Here is a 24,051-nt window from a genome sequence, read left to right as displayed (position 1 = left end):
GAGACCAGAGGAGAGACTACATAGAGGCAGAAACAGAGATAGAGAGACAGACAGAAGAGAGCACAGTGGCGCACACAGAAGCAGAGCACAAGGAAGAGCCATCCCGATCCGGTCCATAAACAGTGTGGCTCGAGAGCACCAAACTCAAGCACCAAACTCAAGTGGTGCGAGTGTGAGAGAACCGCCCCGCCCCGAGAGCCCTCAGACAACACAACAAACATCACATCTCATCTCCCCCTCCCGCATGCATCTTTGTAATTTTTTACAGCTGACCAAGTACGATGCCCAACACCTCATATAGTTCTCCAAGCACCACCAAAGGTGATCCTGAGCACAGAGCCAGGAGAAGCCCTGAGCACATCTGAGTGTGCCTTCCATTCCCCGCACCCCCCCAAAAAAAGTCAGAAGCATGAGCTTTCTGAAATAAACCTATGTATAACATAAGGACTTTAAGAACTCTGGAAGCCAGCTCCTCTTACATTATCTCACATATCTTTGCACCAAAGGTCAAGCCCAAACCCACAACACAATTTCAAGATAATCATAGAAATTAGTCCAAGAAATTCAAGCCTCAGATGAAGTTATCTCTGGCAGGGCTTGGAGACCATATGCAGTGCTGGGGCTTGAACTTGGATCAACCACATGTAATGCAAGCGTTCTACTCACTGTACTATCTCTCTGGCCCTAATTTAAAGATAATTGGTGGGAGGACATACCCAATGACATTCAGGGCTTACTCCTGGCTCAGTGTTCAGGGATCACTCCTGGCAGTGCATAGGTACTATATGAGGTACTGAGGATTGAACCTGGGTAAGCCACATGCAAGGCAAGCACTTTACCTGCCTGTACTATCACTCAGGCCCCTGATTTAAAATTCTTGAGAAATGTACACTCGGAAGGAAAAAAGGAATAACAAGATAGAATTAAGTGAGATTTGCAGAGGATATTTGGTTTGGAGTATGAAAGATTTGGGATTCAGCATTAAAACCACCACCTACAAGTGTGTGACCTTGACTTAACTTTTCCGAGATAATTTATTTCATCTAAAAATACAGAGATGTCTATATCTAGGCCTGGTTAAAAGTCCATGTCATAATCTTTCTAAGGTAAAAGTTTAGACACAGTTTCTAAGTTTCATGTGTTGTTGAGTCATGTGATCTGGTAACAACTGGTTGGACTAGTAGGATAGACTAATAGTGTAACATTTCAATATCACAGAAAGTATGATTATGGCATAAGAGACAAATTTCTCTAATTATTTTAACCCAGTATCTATAAGTAAACAGAGCTATTTCTTTGCAATAAACATATAATTATCTGAGAGTATTATGAGAACTAAATGAAAAAATGTCAATGTAATTCTTAACATAGATAAGGACAAAACGTTCAACAATGTAGTTATTCATTATTAATGAGTGCTCCAAAGGCATTATAGTGGCCCCCATGTTTAAAAGCCTCAGCACCCAAACCAACGCCCCACACTATCAGTTGTAAAGCATCCAGATATAGTCCCAGAGTGATTCAGCCTTTCCTAAGGTTTTCAGACTTCCATTTATAAAGTAGATGCTTCAAGGGCTTCAGTCCAGAATAACTAAAATCCTCATTATAATTTTACTAGAACTTTTAAAATATGCCACTTAGAACCCTTCCAGTATAACTAAAAAGTGGGGTATGACTAAAGAGTTATGAGTATGTAAGATACTCTCCAAAAATTACAACATATATACATAAAGGAATGCTACACAGCTGTAAGAAAGAAAAAGAAATCACCCAGTCTGCCACAATGTGGATGGAATTGGAGGTATCGTGTTAAATGAAACAAGTTAGATGAAAGAGAAATACCAGTTGATCTTATTCATTTGTGGAATAGTGTCAAAACAAGAAAAAAGACAGTAATGAACAATGATAAACCATTAGTACTGGAATATTAAAACAATTAACAAATAGTGGGAGGCAGAGAGAGGAGAAAAGACCAGACCAGAAGTAAGTGGGGCAGTAGTGGGACATAGTAATTTTGTGTATTGATACCACAAACTTTAACAATATTGTGACTAGCTATATAAATATATACATATGTGTGTGTATGTATATATATTTGGCTTCTGGACCACACTCAGTTATGCTCACGGATTACTCCTAGCTCTGTACTCTGGATGGATCACTCTGATGGGCATGAGGGACTTTATACGGTGCCGGGAATCAAATCTGGGTTGATCCTATGTAAGGTAAGCACCCTACACACTAGACTATTGCTTCACGCCCACACTTAAAAAAAAATTGTACTCTCCAAATTATTTTCAGCAAACATAATTATATTATTTTCAGAAAAGCTGAAATCTGTAACTAATTCATAGGAAAGATTTCTCCTTTAGGAATTTGAATGCTTCTTCACTAGGATCATTATTGTAGTCTATTTCCCTTTTTGCTCTGAGTATGAGGAATCAAGTCTGAAGACTAACCACAACTAAATAGCAAACCAAGGACTGGAGAGATAGTACAGTAGGTAGGGCACAGTAGGTAGGGCACTTGCCTTTTATGTGGTTGACCTGAATTTCATCCCTGGCACTGTATAGGATCCTAGATGTCCCCAGGAATGACCCCTGAGCACAGAGTCAGGAGCAAGCCCTGAGCATCACCAGGTGTGGCCCCAAAGTAAAAACAAATCTTTTCTGTTAGCATGCTCCAGCTCTCTTTTGCCCTTTTTTGGATTTCATATGTCAGTTTTCTTAATGCTATTACAATGTCTTTTGTTGCCAAGTATCTCACATACTGAATAGAGAGGTAGAGTATAAATAGAATTGAATGAAATTTTTGCATTAAAAAGGAGTATGGAAGATACTGAAGACATGAAAGTAGCTGAGAATTAGCACTGCAAGACTAGTCTTAGAGCAGGAGAATGATAAAGACAAAGGATGACTGGAGAAGATTATCTTGTTGATACAATAAAGACTATTCAGGAGCCCACATTTTTTATTTTAATCTGAAAGTTCCAAACCCTTCAATCATTTCGGCAGTTATAGGAAATAAAAAGTTAGGTGGATATTTTGAAGGTTTAGGAATAAAAAAAATGTTGGTAACTGAGAGTAAGGAGTGAAGGAAAAACGACTGCTCAAAAACAAGTCTGATAGAGTGAGGAATGGTGCCAGGGCCAGAGTGAGGGGTTTATTTTAATAGAATTCTGTATTTATTTAGATTTCTCCAGTTTGCGACTATCAGGTTTTGTTTTGTTTTTGGCAGGATGGTCAAGGGGCAGCTGCTGCTAATATGGAGCTGAATATCAATCAGATAAGTGGAAGAAAGATAAAGCTGAGGTCATAGTGAATAGCACTGTGAATAGCACTGTCACCCTGTTGTTCATCAATTTGCTTGAGTGGGCACCAGTAATGTCTCTATTGTGAGACTTGTTGTTACTGTTTTTGGCATATCGAATACGCCATGAGTAGCTTGCCAGGCTCTGCTGTGCAGGCAGGATACTCTTGGTAGCTTGCCAGGCTCTCAAGAGGGGCGGAGGAATCGAACCCGGGTTGGCCGTGTGCAAGGCAAATGCTCTACCCGCTGTGCTAGCGCTCCAGTCATAGTACAGGTTGAAAATCAAGATGCTAATAAGAGAGCCTTTCCTTGAGAAAATACAGATAAGGAATAGAAGGTCCAAGACTTGAAAAGTGCCCCTATATCTAAGAGATCTGTCTAGAAATAATAAAGAAGACAAATAAAGAATTTTCTAGGAAAATGGAGGAAATTGAGGTTAAGTACAGCATTTTTTGTACTTTTACATCTTTTCCTGTTTGTTTCTGGGCCTCACCCAGAGGTGCTCAGGGTTTATTCCTGGCTCTGCTCAGGGATCGTACTACCTGTGGGGCTGTGGACCACAGAGGATGCTGGAGATCAGATCCTGATGGGCCATGCAATGCAAGCACCCTACCCACTGTACTATCGCTCAGGACCAGGGTGTTATGTCTTGATAAAGATATTGTTAAACTGAAAATATCTTAAAGATAAAAAAGCATCTAATCCAGAGAATACCAGGGTTAAAGAGCATACTTTGTATGTGTCTGATCCCAGTTCAATCTCTGTCATCATATACAATCCCCTGAGTTCTGTGAGGAATTATGCATGAGCACAAAATCAGTCCTGAGTACTGTTGGTTGTGTCCCCCCTTCAACACTTACTGTACCAAACCTAACAAGCATGGTAGATTAACCTAGTCTAGCTTAAGAGGGCTCAGAAGGCTAAGAAAAGGGGCTGACCACGGCTTACAAGTGGGCAAAACCATCTAATATAATCTGTTTTTTAGAAAAAGTTTTTATTAGATGACTTTGTCCAATCATAAGCTTATAATAGACTTTATAATAAAATATTAACTATCTTATAATACTTTATTATAAAGTATAGTTTTATAATAAAGTATTGGATATCACATAAAATTTACTGAATACTTATACTGAAAGTGAAAAACAATGTCTTAACTCAAAATTCAAATGCTGTCTGGTCCAACCCTTATGGAAAACAGTTGGAGACTCCTGAATAAATAAGACTAGAACTTCTATATGACCCAGCTATTCACTTCCTGGCCATCTACCCCAAGAACACTAATCTCCAAGGATATATGCACACTATAATCTAAGCACATTTCCAAGGATTAAAAAGGTCTGTGGGTTTGTAGACAGATTATCTGCATGTATCAAGAAAGTCTTCTATTCTCAATAAAATATATCTTTACACCCAGTAGCATGGATAAAATAACATTCCATCGCAACATTATTCACGTTAAATAACCAAGGTCTATAAACAACTCAGTGCCCATAACAGATGAAAGGATAATAAAACTGTGAGATAAAAACACACACCAGTTTTTAAAGTGAAATACTACTCAGCTATGAGAAAAGATGAAATCATGCAGTTTGGTGCAATCTGGATGGACTTGGAGGGTATCATGCTAAGGGAAGTGAGACAACAGGGAAAAAAGTCGCCAAATTATCATTCCTGTATCTGTGATATAAGCAACATAACAAATAAGACAGTCCTCAAGAGTAAACAATCTCTGAGACAATGCCAATAAAACAGTGATCTGTGGTGACAAAAATGGGCAGGCAAGCAGGATCTTGGGGCAGTGATGGAATAATACTGAAACGGTGGTGGTCAGGGTGCTGAAGCGGCATTTTAAGTATTAAACAACAACTTGGAAAATATAAAATTTAAAATAGATAAAGATAATAAAGTAGTTTCTACTGAATGTGTATCACTTTCACACCACCATAAAGTTGAAAAATCTTAAGCCACGAAGCATCTGTATTTGTTTTTTGGTGTGTATTGTATTTTGTTTTTGGCCACATGGTGACGATCAGGGGTTACTCCTGGCTCTGCACCCAGGAATCCCTCCTGGAGGTGTTCAGAGGACCATATGGGATGTGGGAGATTGAACCTGGGTTGGCGGCAAGAGCCTCACCTGCTGTACTATCTCTCTGCCCCAAACTGTCAATATTTTTGAAGAGCCAGGCTAGTGCTATGCAACAAAAGCCAAGTGGAAAGGTTTCCTCTCAACAAGAACTTTCCTAAGATGATATCTGAAAGAGATGCTGGAGTCACAGTGAGTGCAATACTGTGGAAGCAATGTGGGCTCAGAAGTACTCTGGGTAGACTCTATAGATCCTGAATCTTCCAGCAGCTGGCCTAAAGTTCCCTTAGCAAGGTTCATAGAATGATTGACAGTGGAAATTCATGATAATGCTATTACTAGGGGGATAACCTGCTAGGACAAACAGCACTGCTCTGAAATCTGAGTACTTACCTAACTCATCCCAGAGTTGCCTGCACTTATCTGTCATGCTCGTTCCTTGCTGTCTCCAGAGAGTAAGTCGTGGGTCAGCCATAAACTGTTCAGTTATTAGGGTCAGCATCCTGGCTCCATTGGAATCTCTCATCCGCAGCATCTCTCGAACCTGATACATAAGGCAGGACAAGGTGTTGGTGACTGCACATCATAAAAAAGTAGAAGGAAGGGTAAGATGAAGAGAAGAAATATCTAAGCACATTTCCAATAATCAAAAAGGTCTGTGGGTTTGTAGACAGATTATCTGCATGTATCAAGAAAGTCTTCTACTCACAATAAAGTATATCTTCACATGCAGTAGCATGGATAAAATAAAAAGAGTCATAAAAGGGGTGGCAAAAAGATAAAGAAATTAAAATTCTCACATAGTGAGAATATCAAATGATACGATCACTTTGGAAACTGGTCTAGCAGTACCTCAAATAATTAAATGTGGAATTAACATATGACCCATTAATTTCATTCCTAGAGGGAAATGAAAACATCTACATAGAAACTTGTGCAAAAAATGTTTATAGCACTGTTTAAAGTAGCCAAAAGGTGGAGAAATCCAAATGCTTATCAATAGATAAATGACTAAACAATGTGGGATATTACAAATAATAGAATATTATTTGAACATACAAAGAAATATCGGTAATATAAAACACTAGTGATCCTTGAAAATATTATGGTAGTAAAAGAAGCCAGTCACAAAAAAAACTACGTACAATATGATTCTGGTTCTAAAGAAGTCCAGTACAGGAAAATCTTCAGAGGATAGATTAGTGATTGCTCTGGATTCACCATAGATGGGCATGAGTTGTATAGATGTGATAGAGTGTGGGTTTCTTTTTATTTATTCTTATTTTTTATTTGGGGGCCACACCCAGCAGTGTCAAGGAGCCACTCCTGGCTCTGTACTCTGGGGCCACATCTGGAGTTGCTTGGAGGGCCATATGTAAAGCTGGTTTCAAACCTTTGTCATGGCCACAGTCTACACAAGGCAAGTGCCTTAACCTCTGTACTAACTCTCCTGTTACATGTGGTTTGTTTAATTTCTTTACATTGGGGGGGGGTGTATTTTGATTTTTTTTGGGTGAAGGGCACACCCAGCAGTGCGCAGGGGTTACTCCTGGTTCTACACTCAGGGGATCTCTCCTGGTGGTGTTCAGAACACCATATGGGGTGCTAGGGATGGAACCTGGGTGAGATGTGTGCAAGCACCCAGATGTGATTTTTTTTTAAGTGATGAAAAAAAAAGTAATGAAGATGTTCTAAAGTTGAACACTATGACTGCCACATATTATCTATGAACATTCTAAAAATGGTTGAACTTTACACATTAAATGAGTTAACTGTATAGTGACAAGAAAAGGGAGAGGAAGAAGAGAAGGCAGAAAGATTCTCTAGTTCCAAAATATTCAAGGCCTCATCAAGCAGCTTTTAGTTGGTAGTAGAGGGATTTACATTACCAAAATCCCACTGCCACATCAACTCTTTTATAGAAAATGGAGCAGAAGGAAGAGGACTGCCAGGATGAGAGTAGTTGCTCCCTCAATGCAGCCAGCTCAGGTCTGCTCTGATTAGCCCCTCCCATTAGTTTTCAAGCATTCAGTACTGCGAGGTCAATGCATGCATGAAGCCAGTATTGTGTCAGGCCTAGTTCACTTTAAGCGGGGAGGGGGAATCTTTTCAAACCTTACCTTGGCAAACATTGAATTCAGCTGTTTTCCAGAGCCATAGTAACCACCCTGAGAGAGAAAGAGTTTCACTTGTTCTTTCACCTGTTCTTCATCCAAATGCCAACAATTCTCATCATCAATGCTGGCCCCAGCTGTGGGGTCTGGGGCACCTGTGATGAACGGGAAAGGTGGAATGAATGTCTTGGTTCATATGACAAATATTCATCAAGACCAACACTTTGTTACTCTATTAAAAAAAACAGATATTTTCTCTTGATCTGGGTTTTTGTTAATTACACGGTCCTAAACTTACGTAAGAGATACAAACCTAGTTTTAAGTACATTCAAGTCTAACTTGTATTTTCACAATCCTTTCTTGTATTAATTTTATTCCCAGGTCTACAAGTATTATCTGGGGACTAGAGGTGGGTGCGGGGAAGAAATTCCAGATGGAAATGTACAAAACAGAAATAGTTATTTTTTCTCTAGGAGAGTGACATTTATGTTTTTTTGTTTGTTTTTGTCTTTCTATGAAGTTCAAAGAAATCTTAAAGTACACATATTATTTTAAAATAAACATTCTTTCTTAGTGGGGCTGGGGAAGATAGCTCATAGGGCAGAGCACAGGCCTGGCCTGCATGGGGCCCAGAGTTTGATCCCTAGTACTGCACTGTCCTCCAAGCTCTACACTGCTGACTGACTCTGGTGGTACCTAAACACCATGGCACCCGAGTATTGAATTGCTTGTCCTTCATGGCTGGGTGGAGTACCATTGGGAGTGGCTCCTGTGCTGCCCCTTTGCCCCCCAACTGTGAGATGCTCAGGAGCTCTGCCCCCAAAAATTTCTTAGAAAATTAACAAGTCCATTTTTATTTTTTATAGGTGCCAACCCTACTTGAGCTTGAGGACTCCTGATAATGGTTGGCTGGGTGGTGTGGGCTTGAAGGTTTGGTGTGTGGGCCCAGGAGGGCCATGTGGTACCACGGATCAAACTTGGGGTCTTGCACATACTAAGCAAGTGTTCTATCTTCCTACGCTTAAAAATTCTATTTTTTAAATTATACTTTCTCAGTGGAATCAACACTTTCAAATTTTGAGAATGTTGGCCCATTAAGCACAGGCAGAATCATATATAGCATAATTTTATAGATTTATACTCAATAGGGTTGGAGAGTTAGCACAGTATGGCACTTGCCTTGCACACTGTTGACTCCAGTTTGATCCTCAGCACTGTAATGGTTCCCTGGGCCCCATGAGGAGTTCATTCTGCAAAGCCATGTGTGGCTCCAAATTCCTCTCACCCAAATTTATGCTCAAAATATCTTTCATATCTGGAATTACCTCAACAACAGTTAAAAACACTATTTATACATTCTCCCCTAGGCAATTGTTAGCTCCTTGTTGATAGCTGTATCACCAATATCACAATGCAGATAACCTGATGGGCACCCAGGAAATATTTGTTGCATAAAAGCTGAATCTTACACTTTAATTTTATCAGTTAGGGTCCTGTGATAAGTTTTTAGAAACTTGTCTCCAAAGGACAGCAGACTATAGCAAACATTACACAATGTCGTCATGTAATAGGTACAAATCCATGTCATGTTTAATCAGTCTACCTTTATTCTTGGCTCTCTATTTTAAAATCCTGCCTGAATAAAACCCAGGGGCTTCTCATTCTCCAGAAATTTAGAGTGCTCAATCATTCATTTATTCTGAAAATACAAATGAATACATAGACGTTCTATAAGATATCTACTATATGCTACTTCTCTTCAAATGTAGTTCTGAACATAGTTCGGATTATATTACTTTCATTTCCAAAGATGTTAGTGAGGTACTATTTTATTTGGGGGGCATAGGGGTTATGGAGGGCACCCAAATTATACTCAGGGAGTCTGGACCACTTCATGCGATTCCCAGACAAATGAACTAGAAGGCTCAACGCCAGGGCCCCAGGCTGCATGCAGTGCGAGAGATCACAAATGCCAGCCCAGCAGTGCAGGGTCTTCAGGTAGTATTCCTCAGAGACATACCAGACAGTGCCAGGGATCAAATTACTGTCCACATGTCTGGACCCCTGTACTATTTCCTGGCCCCCAAGGTGCTATTCTTACAAAATTATGGCATTCAAGGCCTTCCATTTCATGCCACAGTTTCATTTCTGGCCTCGTCTTCTTATGTTCTGCTTCAGATGGAAACCTAGTGTTGACAAAAGTCAAACACATTTCCTCTGACTTTATGCTTTATTTATTTATTTATTTATTTTGCCTTTTGGGTCACACCCGGTGATGCACAGGGTTTACTCCTGGCTCATGCACTCAGGAATCACCCCTGGCGGCGCTCAGGGGACTACATGGGATGCTGGGAATCAAACCCGGGTCTGCTGCATGTAAGGCAAATGCCCTACCCGCTGTGCTATTGCTCCAGCCCCAAAAGCTATAATTAAAGTTATAATTTTAACTAGATATAAGTCTGGAGTATACAACAAGTCTCTCTAGTTTTCCTTCACTCACAAGAAAGATAATTTTAAAATCTTTTTGTTAAGAAAAGATAAGGGTGCTGAGCAGGGCACTTGCCTTCCACATGGCCTAATGTAGTTCAATCCCTGGCATTTCATATAGTACCTCAAGCACTGCCAGGAGGGATCCATGAGCACAGAGTCACAGTAAGCCCTGAGCACTGTCAGGGGTGGCTCCCAACCCAAAACCAACCAACCAAACATACAAAAAACAAGTATGAGCCAAAGAGATAGCTCAAGGGGCTGCAGTGCATGCATGCATGAGGCCTAAGTTTGTCCCCATATGGTTCCTGGAGCACTGCCGGAAGAGAGCAAAGTGGGTTATAGACACTGAGCATGCTGGATATGCCCCCAAAATAAAACCAAACAAAAATATGAAAAAAAAAGAGAGAGAAAAGTTCCTATTTGCATTCACTAGAACATTTAAATTTTCATTAAAAGAGATGCTATAACATGAATTAAGGTGTTTACCTTGTGTGTGGTCAACTCATTTGTTTCTGTTTTCTGGGCCACACCCAGCAGTATTCAGGGGTTACTCCCCGATCTGTACTTAGGGATTGCCCCCAGCAGTATCTGGGGATCATACTGTGTCCCAATGCCCACATACATTCAGTCAGCTAAGCTCTCCCTGGCCCTCACCAACATTATCTTCTAGCAACAGGAAGGCAGGGCTCAGGGAGATAGCTCAAAGGGCTGGATACTCGCTTTGCATGTTTGAGCCTTGGGTTTAATCCTTAGCACAACACAGTCCCCCAGCAATACCAGGCATAAAGCAGCCCCCAAACGAAGCATCCCCTAAGCACCACTGGGTGTGACACAAAATCAACCTCCAAAATCAATTAATTAAAATAAAAAATAAAAAGGTTATATAAAGTAACAGAAAAGAATTTAATTTCTGAAGTCATGTTGTTCTTGGTTATACTAATTTTCTTATTTATAAAACAGAAATAGTTATGAACACTTATCTGAGAAGGTTGAAAACTAAATGAATTAACATAGATGAAGACCTTTTTGCATGATACCCAGAATACAATGGAACATACAAAGCGAAAACTTGGCTCATATAGCTCCTCTTTTCAAAATCCTTCAATAATTTATGATTAAGTCCCTACAGTCTGACTTCATTATAAAAGCACAGATTTAGTTATCTTTTCTATTAGATTATAAATTACTTGAAAGCAGGAACCATGTCTGTTTTATGCCCATAACAATAAGCACTAATTGCTTGCACACAGTACTCAATATATACTTGCTGATTGAATGAGTGAGCACAGTTTCTCTTCACTTACTTTCTTTGCCCTTCAAGCACACCCTATTGCTTCCATTTTATGGCTCATAAACATAATACTTACAGATGCTTGTAGAGTCCCGAAATTTTTTGGTTTTGTTTTTTTGTCACACCTGGCGATGGTCAGGAGCTATTCCAGGTGCATGGAGGTTACTCCCAGTGGTACCAGAGGGACCATATATGGGGCTAGGGTTCAAACACAGGTCTCCTATGCAAAGCCTGCACTCAGCCCTCTGATCTCTCTCTCTCTCTCTCCAGCCCTAGACTCCTGAAATACTACAATTAAGAGAAATCTTTTTTTTCTGTTGTTGTTTTTTTCTTTTTTTTTTTTTTGAATCACCATGTGGAAAGTTACAAAGCTTTCAGGCTTAAGTCTCAGTTACACAATTCTCAAATTCCCTTCACCAGTGCACATATTCCACCACCAAGAACCACAGTAAACCTCCCCCCAGCCCCTCCGCCCCCCAGCCCTCACCCCCTGCCTGTGTAGCTGATAAATTTCACTTTACTTTCTCTTTACAAAGAAACATTCAATATTTCAACAAAAAACTCACTATTATTGTTTGGAGTTTCCCATTTACATTTCATTTCACTGAGTGACACAGATTATTTTTTTGCTTTGGGGGCAGGTATTGTAAATAGAAATAATATATAACTGTCTTTTTAAGAAATTAAAGGTTTGAGGGACAGAGAGATAGTACAGAAATTGAGGTGCTTTCCTTGCATGTAGCTGACCCTGGTTCAAATCCCCAGTATCACATATAGTCTCCTAAGCAACATGAGGAGAAAACTTGGAATAGCAAAGAACTTGGAATTAGCCCTTGAACACTAATGGGTACGGCACTAAAACCCCAAATAAAAAATAAACAAGAAGCAAAAAGCTAAATAATATGGTTGTTATGAAAGGATGAACAAGAATGTTACCACCACAACAAAAATAACCCAATCGCTAAACATGAAATAAAGCAAAAGTACATAGAGTCATAAAAATGTTGTATAATTACCATTTACTTGATTGATTTCTGAATTGGAGGAAAGAATCTCATCTGCCAGTTTCTGTGCAGTTGGAAGAACTTCCGTGTGGTGTGCTGTGATTAAATATTGAATAAACTTTTGTAGCTGGTCCCTGTTCATCTGATAAAGGGTCTCTGAGATAGGAAGGCGCAATTTAACTTGGTCTGGTTTACGAATCCTGTAGAGTGAAAGTGCTACCACATGAGCACAGTAGAATATGTCCTTGTTTCCACAGCCACATGTCACTGAAGTGATTTTGCATCGATCAAAGCTGATTGCAACTTTATAAGTCACTGCTGGTTCCGAAGTAGTGGCTGGCTCAGTTACTGTGCCACTGAGATGGAAGCCTAAGGAAACAAAGACAGCACAATGAGAAATTCTATAGTAAGAAACCTGAAGATTCTCATTTGCACTTCAATTTTATCAAATCAGAAATGATTTTATGAATATCTTCTATACATATGAAGGCTCGTCACAGCGCAAAAGCCAATGAAACTCAGGTGTGATGTTTAAGGAACACACATTTTTGGGGTTTGATTTTGGGCCACATCCAGCTGTGCTCACCTTGGGAAACCATATGGGATGCCAGGGACTGAATTGGGCTGTGTGCAAGTCAAGTGTCCTACCTCCTGTACTAGCTGTCTGGCGCTAGAACACACAATTTTTTTTTTTAAATAGAAACAAAATCTTCAGAAAGTACAAGAACTTTCTCGATTCATATCCAAACTTTGATTTGTACATAATTATATTTGTCAGAGGGAATAGCTCATAGCTTTTCATCATAATCTCAAAAAGGTTAATAAGGAATCCCAAAAGTTAAGAGCCTTTGCGTTAGATTTTGAGTTCTAGGTACTGCTAGGGCAAAGACAATTTGAAAAGTATTATACAGTCTAGAATAAGGAGAGTGCTACTAAACTACAAAGAAACCAAAAGAATGCCATGAGGACAGGGAGAAAACCAAGGAAGACAAAGACTTATTCTCATTTTTAGGGAATAGGGTAATTTTTATTTAATTAAAAAACTGTGATTTACAAAGTTACTGATACCTGGATTATAGGCATACATACTTCAACACCAATCCCACCAGCAATGTCTTTTTTTGTTTGTTTTTGAGTCACACCCAGCAGTGGTCAGGGCTTGCTCCTGGCTCTGTGCTTGGAGATCAGTCCTGGTGGGGCTTGGGGGACTATATGGGTGTCAGGGATCAAATCCAGGTCAGACGTGCGCAAGGCAAGTACCCTATCTCATTGTACAATTGTGTCCCTGACTTTTTTTTCTTAAAACATTGACTTCTAAGGGCTGGAGTGATAGTACCTGCTGAGAATATAAAAGTATATTTATCTTTATTTACAAGAACTTTGTACAATAAGGAAAATAACTAGCAAATACATTCTAGAGTATTTTTTACTCTAAGTAAGAGTATAACCTTTTACAAAAAAATATGTAATCAGCTAATGATACAGTCACTGGAAAAAAGTCTGAGATATCAAGTATCAAACTTCTACTAGGCCTAGAGATATTAACAGAATATCACTGTATCACTGTAGCACTGTCCTCCCTTTGTTCATCGATTTGCTCCAGCGGGCACCAGTAACGTCTCCATTGTGAGACTTGTTACTGTTTTTGGCATATCAAATATGCCACGGGTAGCTTGCCAGGCTCTGCCGTGTGGGCAAGATACTCTCGATAGCCTGCAGGGCTCTCCAAGAGGGTTGGAGGAATCGAACCTGGGCTGGCCACGTGCAAGGCAAATGCCCTAATTACCTATTATGTTGCAGAGCTGTTAGGTAATTTTAATAAGTCATCATAAAAACCTCATGAAGTTGCTACAACAAAACTACAATGTGAATTTTCAGAATTGAAAAATGCACAGAGGGCCAGAGAGATAGGACTGTGGGTAAGGTGCATGCCTTGCACATAGCTGATCTGGGTTGATTCCTGGCACCACCTATGGTCACCTCCCACCAGGAGTGATCTCAGAGCACTGAGCCAGGAATGTACCCTGAGTTCCACCAGGTATGGCTCAGACTCCATCAAAACCAAAAATGCAGAGAGAAAACTTTCTGAAGTTCAAGTTTCAGTAATTATAGTTAATTAAAAAAAACCCAAACTTAACAGCATTAAGTAAAATGCAAAATTAATACTTATAAAGGCATATTTAAACCCAATACAAAAATGATACACATTATGAAAAAGTTAATATTAATTTCCAGTAACTAAGGATAGCTAAATTATTGAACTAAGAAGAACTAAGAAGTTTCTCTCTGGTATAGATGTGGCTATACCAGATATTCCAATAGGCTCATATGTTAGAGAAAAATTACACTAAAAATTAGCTTGGATCTGTTATTGACTATGTACTACAATGCCATTCACTTTATTCCTGAGTTTCAGCTTCCGCCTCTGTAAATTTGGGATGAGAATACTTACTATACCTGTCTCTTCAAAGTACTTTATAAAACTAAAAATGTCCTAGGAGCTGGAGGGATGGTATAGGATTTAAGCCACATGCCTTGCATGTAGCTGAACCCAGTTTGATTGCAGGCACTGCATGTTCCTCTGAACATCACTGGGTGTAACCCTGAATGGCATTCCAGTATGGTCAAGTGGGATTTACCAGGGGGATGCAAGGAAATGGGATTTACCCCAGGGATGCAAGGATGATTCACTAGATATACGTCAATTAATGTGATACATCCATCGGTACAAGAAGTAATAAACATTCTAAGTTCACATCAATAGATGCAGAGACAAAGAAAATCTGTCATTCCTACTAAAACAATTAATTATACAGTCTTGATACAGAACACTGAATCTGGAATCTGACATAGAATAAAAAATTACAAAGATATTTCTTGAATTCAAATGCTTAAAATCTTTCAAAAAGCTCAACTGATTACAGAATAAAATTCAAACTTCTTACGGTGTGAATTCTATCTCTATGGCACATTTCCTACCATTTCTCAACATACAAACTTACTAAAATTCTTATGAATTCCAAATTAAGCTATCTGTATACTCTATATGTCTGAATATGAACTTTCCATACTAAATGTTACCTTCTGTCTTTGGCATCCTTAATTCTCAATTCAAATATACCTATTCTGTAAGGTCTTCCATGATCTCCATGGAAAATAACAGACCAATACACTAAAGCAGCAGACTACAAAATCAATATATAAAACTCTATTGCATATCTATATACAAATAAACTAGAAGAGAAAGTAATAAAGGAAACAATCCTATTCAATTTAACAAAAAAGAACAGAAGTATCAAAAAGAAGTAACTGGGAAAGACTCACAAATGAATCTCAGAGCAAATTAACAGACCAGCAGACTGCAAAATCAATATATAAAACTCTGTGCATATCTATATACAAATAAAATAGAAGAGAAAGTAATAAAGGAAACAATCCCATTCAGGATAACAAAAAGAACAAAAGTACCAAAAAGAAGTAACTAGGAAAGACTCACAAATGAATCTTGAAAGAGAGCAACACGTACAGAGATGTCTTCCTACCCTTTCCCAGGCTGATCTGATCACCATGGAGGGGGACAGGTATGTCCCTCCACCTGCTCCAAAAGAACCCCAGAAGCGGCAAACCTCCAGAAACCAATGGCTACCATGCACACAGCCAACCTTCACAGCTCCCCATGCATGAGATTGAATCCACTGAAAAACCCAGGTATGTCGGACTTGTGAATGAAACCTCCAGGTTTGCTCGGACTCATGAATGGGCTCCTTCTCCCATCTCCCTGCCCTTCTGATTTCCTGGCAATTATGCTCACGAACTACCTCTGGGTGTCATTAAGCACATTTGCAACCATGATCCAGAGACCCACAATGAATCTCGGAAGAGAGCAACATGTTGCATAGATACCTCTGGACCCTCAAATCACCAACCAGTTAAAAAAAAATTTAACTACAGTTCTAGTACCCTATGTAAAATTTTAGAATTCCAGGAGTATGTGGCTGTGATTTCATACATTATGCCACTGATATACCAAGAGTAGCATACCACATTTGATGGGCTGTAAAGTAGAAGATAACGAATCTTGTCCAAAAAATATGTATATATGTACATATATTGGCACACAAGACTCAAATTCTAACAACGTTAATGGTCTCTAATACAAGGGTTTAATAGCTCCAAGATGATACAACAATTTTCACACCATTCCTTTAAGGAAACCTTTTTGGATCATTTTTAGTCAATTATTCATAATAAGCAATATAAAATAAATTATTTAGCATCTGCCTGTGGGACAGGCTTGGGTGGTGGTGGGAAAATTCGAAATAATGGTGGTGGGAAGGTGTAATGGTGCTGAAATATTGAATGTAATCAATTACTGTGAACAACTCTATTTATTGAAAATAAATTTTTTTAAAAAAGAACTAGGAAAAAACAAAGATTGTAAAAGATTTGAACAGAAAGAACAAAGTATTAAAAATAATTAAGTAGGAAGCTACAAAGGTATAATGGTGGTGGGATTGGTGTTGAAATATTAAATGTAATTAATTATTGTGGACAATTTGATAAAAATAAAATTTAAAAATTATTAAAAAAAATAAAAGTTTCTCTAAAGGACAGGACAAACTTCCCAACATGTGGCATTAAACATGACACTTGCTAATGGTGCTTATGATTGCCCTCTACCAAATTAGGAAAGGTATATGTAGCACAGCGGGTAGGGCATTTGCCTTGCACGTGGCTGACCCGGGTTTAATTCCTCTGCCCCTCTCGGAGGGCCCAGCAAGCTACCAAGAGTATCCTAACCTCATGGCAGAGCCTGGCAAGCTACCTGTATTGTATTCAATATGCCAAAAACAGTAACAACAAGTCTCACAAAGGAGATGTTACTGGTGCCCGCTCGAGCAAATTGATGAACAACGGGACAACACTGATATATATACTCCAAGCTAGATGAAGAATTTTTACATATATTCAATGATTAATTAATGTATTATTTATATTGTTAAAATCCCTTAGCAATCATTCATCACAAATTGACTTTTATTATTATTTTTTAATAATTCCATCTGCCATTCCTTTAAGTTTTACTGAAACAAGTAATATGAAATAAATTTGTTATATGTTTCCCGAGGAGGCAGGCTGGTATGTGGGAGGAAACCTGGGGACATTGGTGGGGGTAGGGGGAGCACTGGTGATGGGATTTGTGTTGGAACATTGTATACCTGAAACAACTCTGTTAGGAACAACTTTGTAAATCAGTGTCAATAAAATTTTTTTAAAAGACAATGGTATATGCACACAATAAAATACTAAAGACATTTAAAAAGATGAAATCTTGTCTTTTGCAATGACATAGGTGGAACTGGAGGATATCATGCTATACATAGTAAGTCAGAACGACAAAGACACATACTGGGTTATCTGACTTAAATGTAGTATAAAGAGGAACAAAGCAAGGGAATAGTGTCTAATGATAACAAGCCCTCAGACTCTGACCAGAGAACCAAGGCTGCCAATTTCCCAAGGGAAGGCGGGCTGATAGGTGAGAGGGAGTCCAAATTACCATGTTAGAGGGTCACTGGCACTTTAGTGGTGGGTGTGGTGTGATAACACTGTACCCCTATATTCCTGCAAACAAATGTTATCTTAGGGGCTGGAGTGATAGCACAGCGGGTAGGGCGTTTGCCTTGCACGCAGCTGACCCGGATTCGAATCCCAGCATCCCATATGATCCCCTGAGCACCGCCAGGGGTAATTCCTGAGTGTATGTGCCAGGAATGACCCCTGTGCACTGCCGGGTGTGACCCCCCCCCAAAAAAAAAGCAAAAAAAAAAGTTATCTTAGTTTAAAATTTCTAAAAATAACAAAACCATTCTTGAAAGCTGAAGTTGTTTTTTCACTTTTATATTTTCATCTGACACACTTAAAGGTTTACAAATATTTGTTTATGGATGAATGAATAAATTAACACCTAAATATTTAAAACATTTAATAAAGGTAATGTTGATTTATAAGACTGTATGCTGTATGTTTCAGAGGTACAATGTCACACCTCTTTAAAATTCAACCGATGAAATAACTTGGTAAACGCCCTATCCGCTGTGCTATCGCTCCAGCCCTGATGAAATAACTTGAAAGAAGGACAAATACCAGATGATCTTGCTCATGTACGATAATAATGTGGACATAGAAAGGGAGTAGACAATGTCCAGTGAAAACAAACCCTTAACACTCTGAAGACAGAACTGAAGTTACAGGATAGACGGAGTGGATGGGTAGAATCCTAGGGACAGTAGTAGAAGAGTGGCATAGTAGAAGGGGTGGTGGCATGATGCAGTAACTAATGAAAAAATAAATATTTACAAGTCTTGCAAGTCAACATTAGCACTGTAGCACTGTCTTCCTGTTGTTCATCGATTTGCTTGAGCGGGTACCAGTAACATCTCCATTATGAGACTTGTTACTGTTTTTGGCATATCAAATACGCCACAGGTAGCTTGCCAGACTCTGCCGTGTGGGTGGGATACTCTCGGTAGCTTGCCAGGCTTTCTGAGAGGGATGGAGGAATCGAACCTGGGTTAGCTGAGTACAAGGCAAACGCCCTATCCACTGTGCTATTGCTCCAGTCCAACATTATCACAGAAAAATTTAAAGTAAATCCTTAACTCAATTATTCATATCTTCAATAGAGAAAATTAGGCAAATTTATAAAATCTGATTTTATTATTAAAATTAAGCCAGCCAATAATTGAATAATTTTTCTTAATGGTGAGCAGAATCACAACTTTTACACAATCAAATAATAATGAAATACTAAGATTATTTTTTATAATCCATATTTATGCTTCAAAGGAACAGCTTTTATGTTTCTGCCAGCTTTCCATACATTTTAATAAAAAACAGCAAGTTTCATTATTTTTTTTAATTTAATGTAGTAGTACTGCTATTTATTCAGCCATTGATTAAGCTGATTGAATTGGGCATGAACTCCACATTACTTTTTTAATTTTTTAATTAAATATCCGTGAGTTAAGTCATTACAAAGCTGTTCATAATTGGGTTTCAGTCATACAATGATCCAGCACCCATCCCTCCACCAGTGTACATTTCCCATCACCAATGTCCCCTGTTTCCCTATCACCATCCCCCAACACCTCATTCTCCCACCCCCAGCCCTTCTCTATGGGAGGCACTTTCCTTCTTGCTTTCTCTCCTTTTCCTTTGGTGCATTATGGTTTGCAGTACAGGTGTTAAGAGGTCATGGTGTTTGCTCAGAGCATTCGGTATTTTTATCAGGATGCTAAGACTGGAGTAGCTTTTCAATTGGGTGGCAGTTTGAGATGTGGATGTGACTGCCGAGGCTTCCAGAAGTACAGAGAGGTGGGGGGAGGTAACCCATCCTGACCCCAAAAAAGCCTAGATATTTCAGCCACAAAACCCATATACCCAAATTTTCAGCAGACTGTATCTTGATGAGGTCCATCCTGAGACGGTGGAGTCAGGCCAGGGGTATGGCGGCGATTTTGGATTATGGAAGCAAGTGACTGCCAGGGGCTCTGCTTGGGCAGACACCAGACTACCCCCCAGCTCGCCTGATTTACATCGGTCTGTTCAGCCATGTGTGGGTCCGAGATTAACTGTGGCTTTTGAGCTCTTTTGAGATTTTTTTATGGGTCTCTGAAGCAAGACTGGTAGTAGAGCATACATGGTGGTGCTGGAGTTGGTTTGTGGGAGTAACTATCAGTACTTACAAGCATTTTGGAAGTAGGGGGAGGTAACCCATCCCAACTCTGAGAAAGCCTGGAGATTTCAGTTACAAAAACTGCATACCTGAATTTTCAGCAGATTGTTTCTTGGTGAGGTCAACCTGAGACGGTGGAGTCAGGCCAGGGGTAAGGCAGCGATTTTGGATTATGGAAGCAAGCAGCTGCCAGGCGCTCTGCTTGGGCGTGCACCATGCCAACCCACCCCCCTCTGATTTACCCTGGTTTGTTCAGCCATGCACGGGTTCAAGATTAACTGCAGCTTTTTTTTTTTCTTTTTGGGTCACACTCGGTGATGCACAGGGGTTACTCCTGGCTCTGCACTGAGGAATTACCCCTGGCGGTGCTCAGTGGACCATATGGGATGCTGGGAATCAAACCTGGTTCAGCTGCGTGCAAGGCAAATGCCCTACCCACTGTGCTATTGTTCCAGTTCCTAACTGCGGCTTCTGATTTCTCTTGAGATTTATTTATTGGTCTGTATAATAAGGCCAGTAAAGGAGGTGGTTTGTGGGCATGGCTCCCTACCTTTTGGCCATTTAATTTCTTGGAAAACTTGGCCCCAAGTTGTTAAGGTCCCCTGAAAGTTACAGTGGCAATTTGGGGTTATCAGGAAGCCTGAAGGCACCATCAGTTTCATTAGTTAGTATTTATTGACTACTATATGCCAATGTTCTAAATACTTTCTGTATATTATCTAAATACTTTCTGTATATTATCTAAATACTTTCTGTGTATTATCTAAAACCCATACAATATGATTCAACTATTATCATTCCCTTTCAGGTCAGGTAAACAAGACTTAGAGAAGTAAAGGAATTTATTTAAAATCATATAGCCTATAAAAAGTAGGGCTATTTGAACACAGGTATATTATCTTCAGAAACTGTGTTCTTAACCACTACAATAAATTAAATATGACTGCAGTTTAAATTATATATAGATTTTATTAAAGTAATTAGCAAATACAACTCTGCAAAGATAGATCCTGTACAAATGGCAAGTTAGCAAACTCTGATGTCTAATTTTCTGGGCAACTGAAAGTGACAAGTGCTCTGTGAGGCTCTCAGTTGGAATGAAGATGGGCTCAAGAACTTATCTGTACAAGACAATATCTCAGCACTGTGAGTGAATCATCTGCTAAAAGATCTAAAGGAAAGCACTTCTCAGAATAGCCCTCTGACACCATTCAGTCTTTTGTAGTTCTGAATACAAGAAAGGCTCTAGGAAAGCTTGGGTAATTAAAACCACTTTGCTCATTGCTCTTTTGATTCACCAGGCCCCAGGGCAGGTGTTAATACATGAAAATGAATGTAGCTTTAGCCAATAGCCAGGAAAAGGAATGTTGTGGTTTACAAAAAAGAATAATTAAAAAAAAAGTTGGAATATATACATTAGCATGCACACACAAGCACATGCAGAGAAATATAAATTTTCTAACTTTGGACCAGAATTCTTTCCTCTTAAATTTGGCCTTGATGCAATAGCATTGTGTAAATTAGACCTTTTCAATTAATTACTGTTTTCAGGAAGGCCTCAGCAGTTACAGGCAGTTCCGTTTTCTCCTTCCCATCACCTAGCAAAGCAGTTGCTGTACCAAGGTTTAAAACAGTGAGAGTGACAAGCAAAATAACAAATTTCCTTTTCAGAAGAAAGTCTGTTAGACTTATGTGAAAATAACTTTTAAAGAACTTATCTCCCAAAGATATTTAATAGCAACCCAAACCATCCAGGGCCAGTGCCTGTATAAGTTCACAAGAAGCAGATGGCTCCCACTCACTGGGTGAGGGTGTGAGAGATGCAATGTGAGAATGATTATTATTCAGGGATGCAAACGATGCTGTCCCATTACTCTGAGAGCTACTTGGTTTGTTTGTATCAGAAGGTCACCCTAAGCTTCTGGGAGCAGCTGAGTAAGCTGAAGGGCCCTTCTTGTGGCCATCTGCTCTCCTCCCAAGACTCCTTTGGCAAATCAAGAGGTTTTCCTTGTATTAACCTCTGAAGAGCAGCTACCGACCCTTTTAAGTATCAGCTTTATGAGATAGTGGTCTCCGCTCTCCATCTGTGCCAGCAACCATAGCTGAAGCACAACGAGGCTTCCAAAGTCCTGGCATTGACTTAGAAATACCCTTGCATTAAAGGGTTTTCTAGTATACTTTTACATGACTCTTGAAAAGGGTGTATGTGTGTGTTTGTGTGTGTATGTATATACGTACATACATATCTTTCAAAACCAGAGTTCCATTTTTATTGAACAAAATATTTTAATCGTTATTAAAAATATATACTTAGAAAATAAACACAGAGAGGAAGTAGAAAAATTAATGGGGCTAGAGCAACAATACAGTGGGTAAGTAGGGTGCTTGCTTGCACACAGCCAACTGGAGTTTGATCTCTGGCACCCAATAGGGACCCCTGAACCCTGCTAGGCGTGATGCCTCAATGCAAAGTCAGGATAAGCCCTGAGTACCACTGGGTGTGGCCCTAAGCAAAAGAAAAAAGGTTTAACAAAAATTACATATACTATTTTTATTTTTTGGTTTTGGGGCCACATCTGGCTATTTGAAGTGTGAAGATAACAGATCTCTTGATACATTTAATTAGATGACAAAAAACTAAGATAATTTAACATCATGTTTAAGAGTGCCTAAAGGGACGGAGAAATACTTCAATAGGCTGAGCACAGGTACTGCATGAAGGAAGCTCATGTTTGATTTGTAACACTGCCCAGTTCCTCAGGCACCACTAGGAATGACCCCCAAGCACAGAGCTGGAAGAGACTACTTGGTATATATATGTAGCCTGAAATCAAATGAAAGTCTTATCTGAGTGGCCTGGGAGAATTTCCTAAAATCTCTGTGCATATTTTTCATCATCTGAAAAAAGGAAGATAACAATGTTATGTAAGTCTTAAGACAATACACAGATGGTATTCTGGCAAATATGTGGTATTTCCACCAATACTGAAATTTGCCTATTATTATTTCTCAAGTTGCTGCCATTTATTTATTTAGTCTTTTTAGGTCACACTCTGCAATGCTCAAGAGCTACTCCTGGCTCTGCACTCAGAAATTACTCCTGGCATGCTCTGGGGACCATATGGGATCCCCGGACTCAAACCTGGGTCAGCCACATGCAAGGCAAATGCTCTCCTGCTGTACTATCACTCTGACCCCTCAAGTTGCTATTCTGGTATTTCCAATTGCTATTCATTCCTGAGTAGTAACTCAGTAGTAACAACTTTAGAAAAAAATTAGATAAGTCCTACACTTTAAATATTCAGTTTCCTGAAATGTTGGCCATTTCTCTGATGCGATAATTATAGGAAAATCTCCATTTTAAATTTCATTTGAACATCAAATTTCTCACTCTGATTGATCCATTTGAGTCCCATATCATTATTAATTATTTTTCTTTTGTCCTTCTAAAGACGCTTTAACACTACTTTTTCTTTTTTTTTCTTTTTTTCTTTGTGCGTGTGTGTGTGTGTGTGTGTGTGTGTGTGTGTGTGTGTAGGGGGCGTGGTTGTGGGGAAACTTCCAAGCAGGGCTTAGGAGGCTCAAAAGGTCATCCTGGCAATTTTGGCCAGTCAGGCTAGGGGTTCAATGTAAGGGCCCAGGGATGCAGTGCTGCCCAACCCTATCTTGCCAGGGATCTAGGTAGGTATCTCTAAAAGACTGCAATCTCCTTAGTTATTTTAAAAACACTTTAGGTAGGAAAATAAAAGGCAAGATTTATTTTGAAATTTCATTTAAAAAGCCTAACATTAATAAAACATGATCATTTTAGGGGCTGGAGAGAGACAGTATGAAGAGTAAGGCACTTGCCTTGCATGTGGCCAACATGAGATCCCTGGAACCACATATGGTCCCCTGAACCCTGTCAGGAGTGATCCCTGAGTACAGAGCCAGGAATAAACTTTGAGCATCATTGGGTATGACCCTCAAAAGAGAACGAAACAGAAACAGAATCACTTTAAAAACAGTAAATTAAGGA

General features: G+C 39.4%; 1 protein-coding gene across 2 annotated transcripts in view; it reads right to left on the bottom strand.

The window, feature by feature from the left end:
• Positions 1–24,051, bottom strand: part of ZSWIM5 (zinc finger SWIM-type containing 5) — a 174,014-nt gene that overhangs the window by 41,808 nt on the left and 108,155 nt on the right. For both annotated transcript variants that reach the window (XM_055138102.1, XM_055138103.1), the window contains exons 2-4: positions 12,308–12,664; positions 7,516–7,664; positions 5,789–5,939 (exon numbers count right to left, since the gene is read on the bottom strand). In XM_055138102.1, coding sequence (XP_054994077.1) covers positions 5,789–5,939; positions 7,516–7,664; positions 12,308–12,664 — 657 coding nt within the window. The remainder of the gene's footprint in view (positions 1–5,788; positions 5,940–7,515; positions 7,665–12,307; positions 12,665–24,051) is intronic.

Source organism: Sorex araneus, chromosome 5, assembly GCF_027595985.1.
Source record: "Sorex araneus isolate mSorAra2 chromosome 5, mSorAra2.pri, whole genome shotgun sequence".
Classification (NCBI taxonomy): domain Eukaryota; kingdom Metazoa; phylum Chordata; class Mammalia; order Eulipotyphla; family Soricidae; genus Sorex; species Sorex araneus.
The sequence above is the reverse complement of the archived record's forward strand: the minus strand, read 5'-3'. Positions and strand labels throughout refer to the sequence as shown.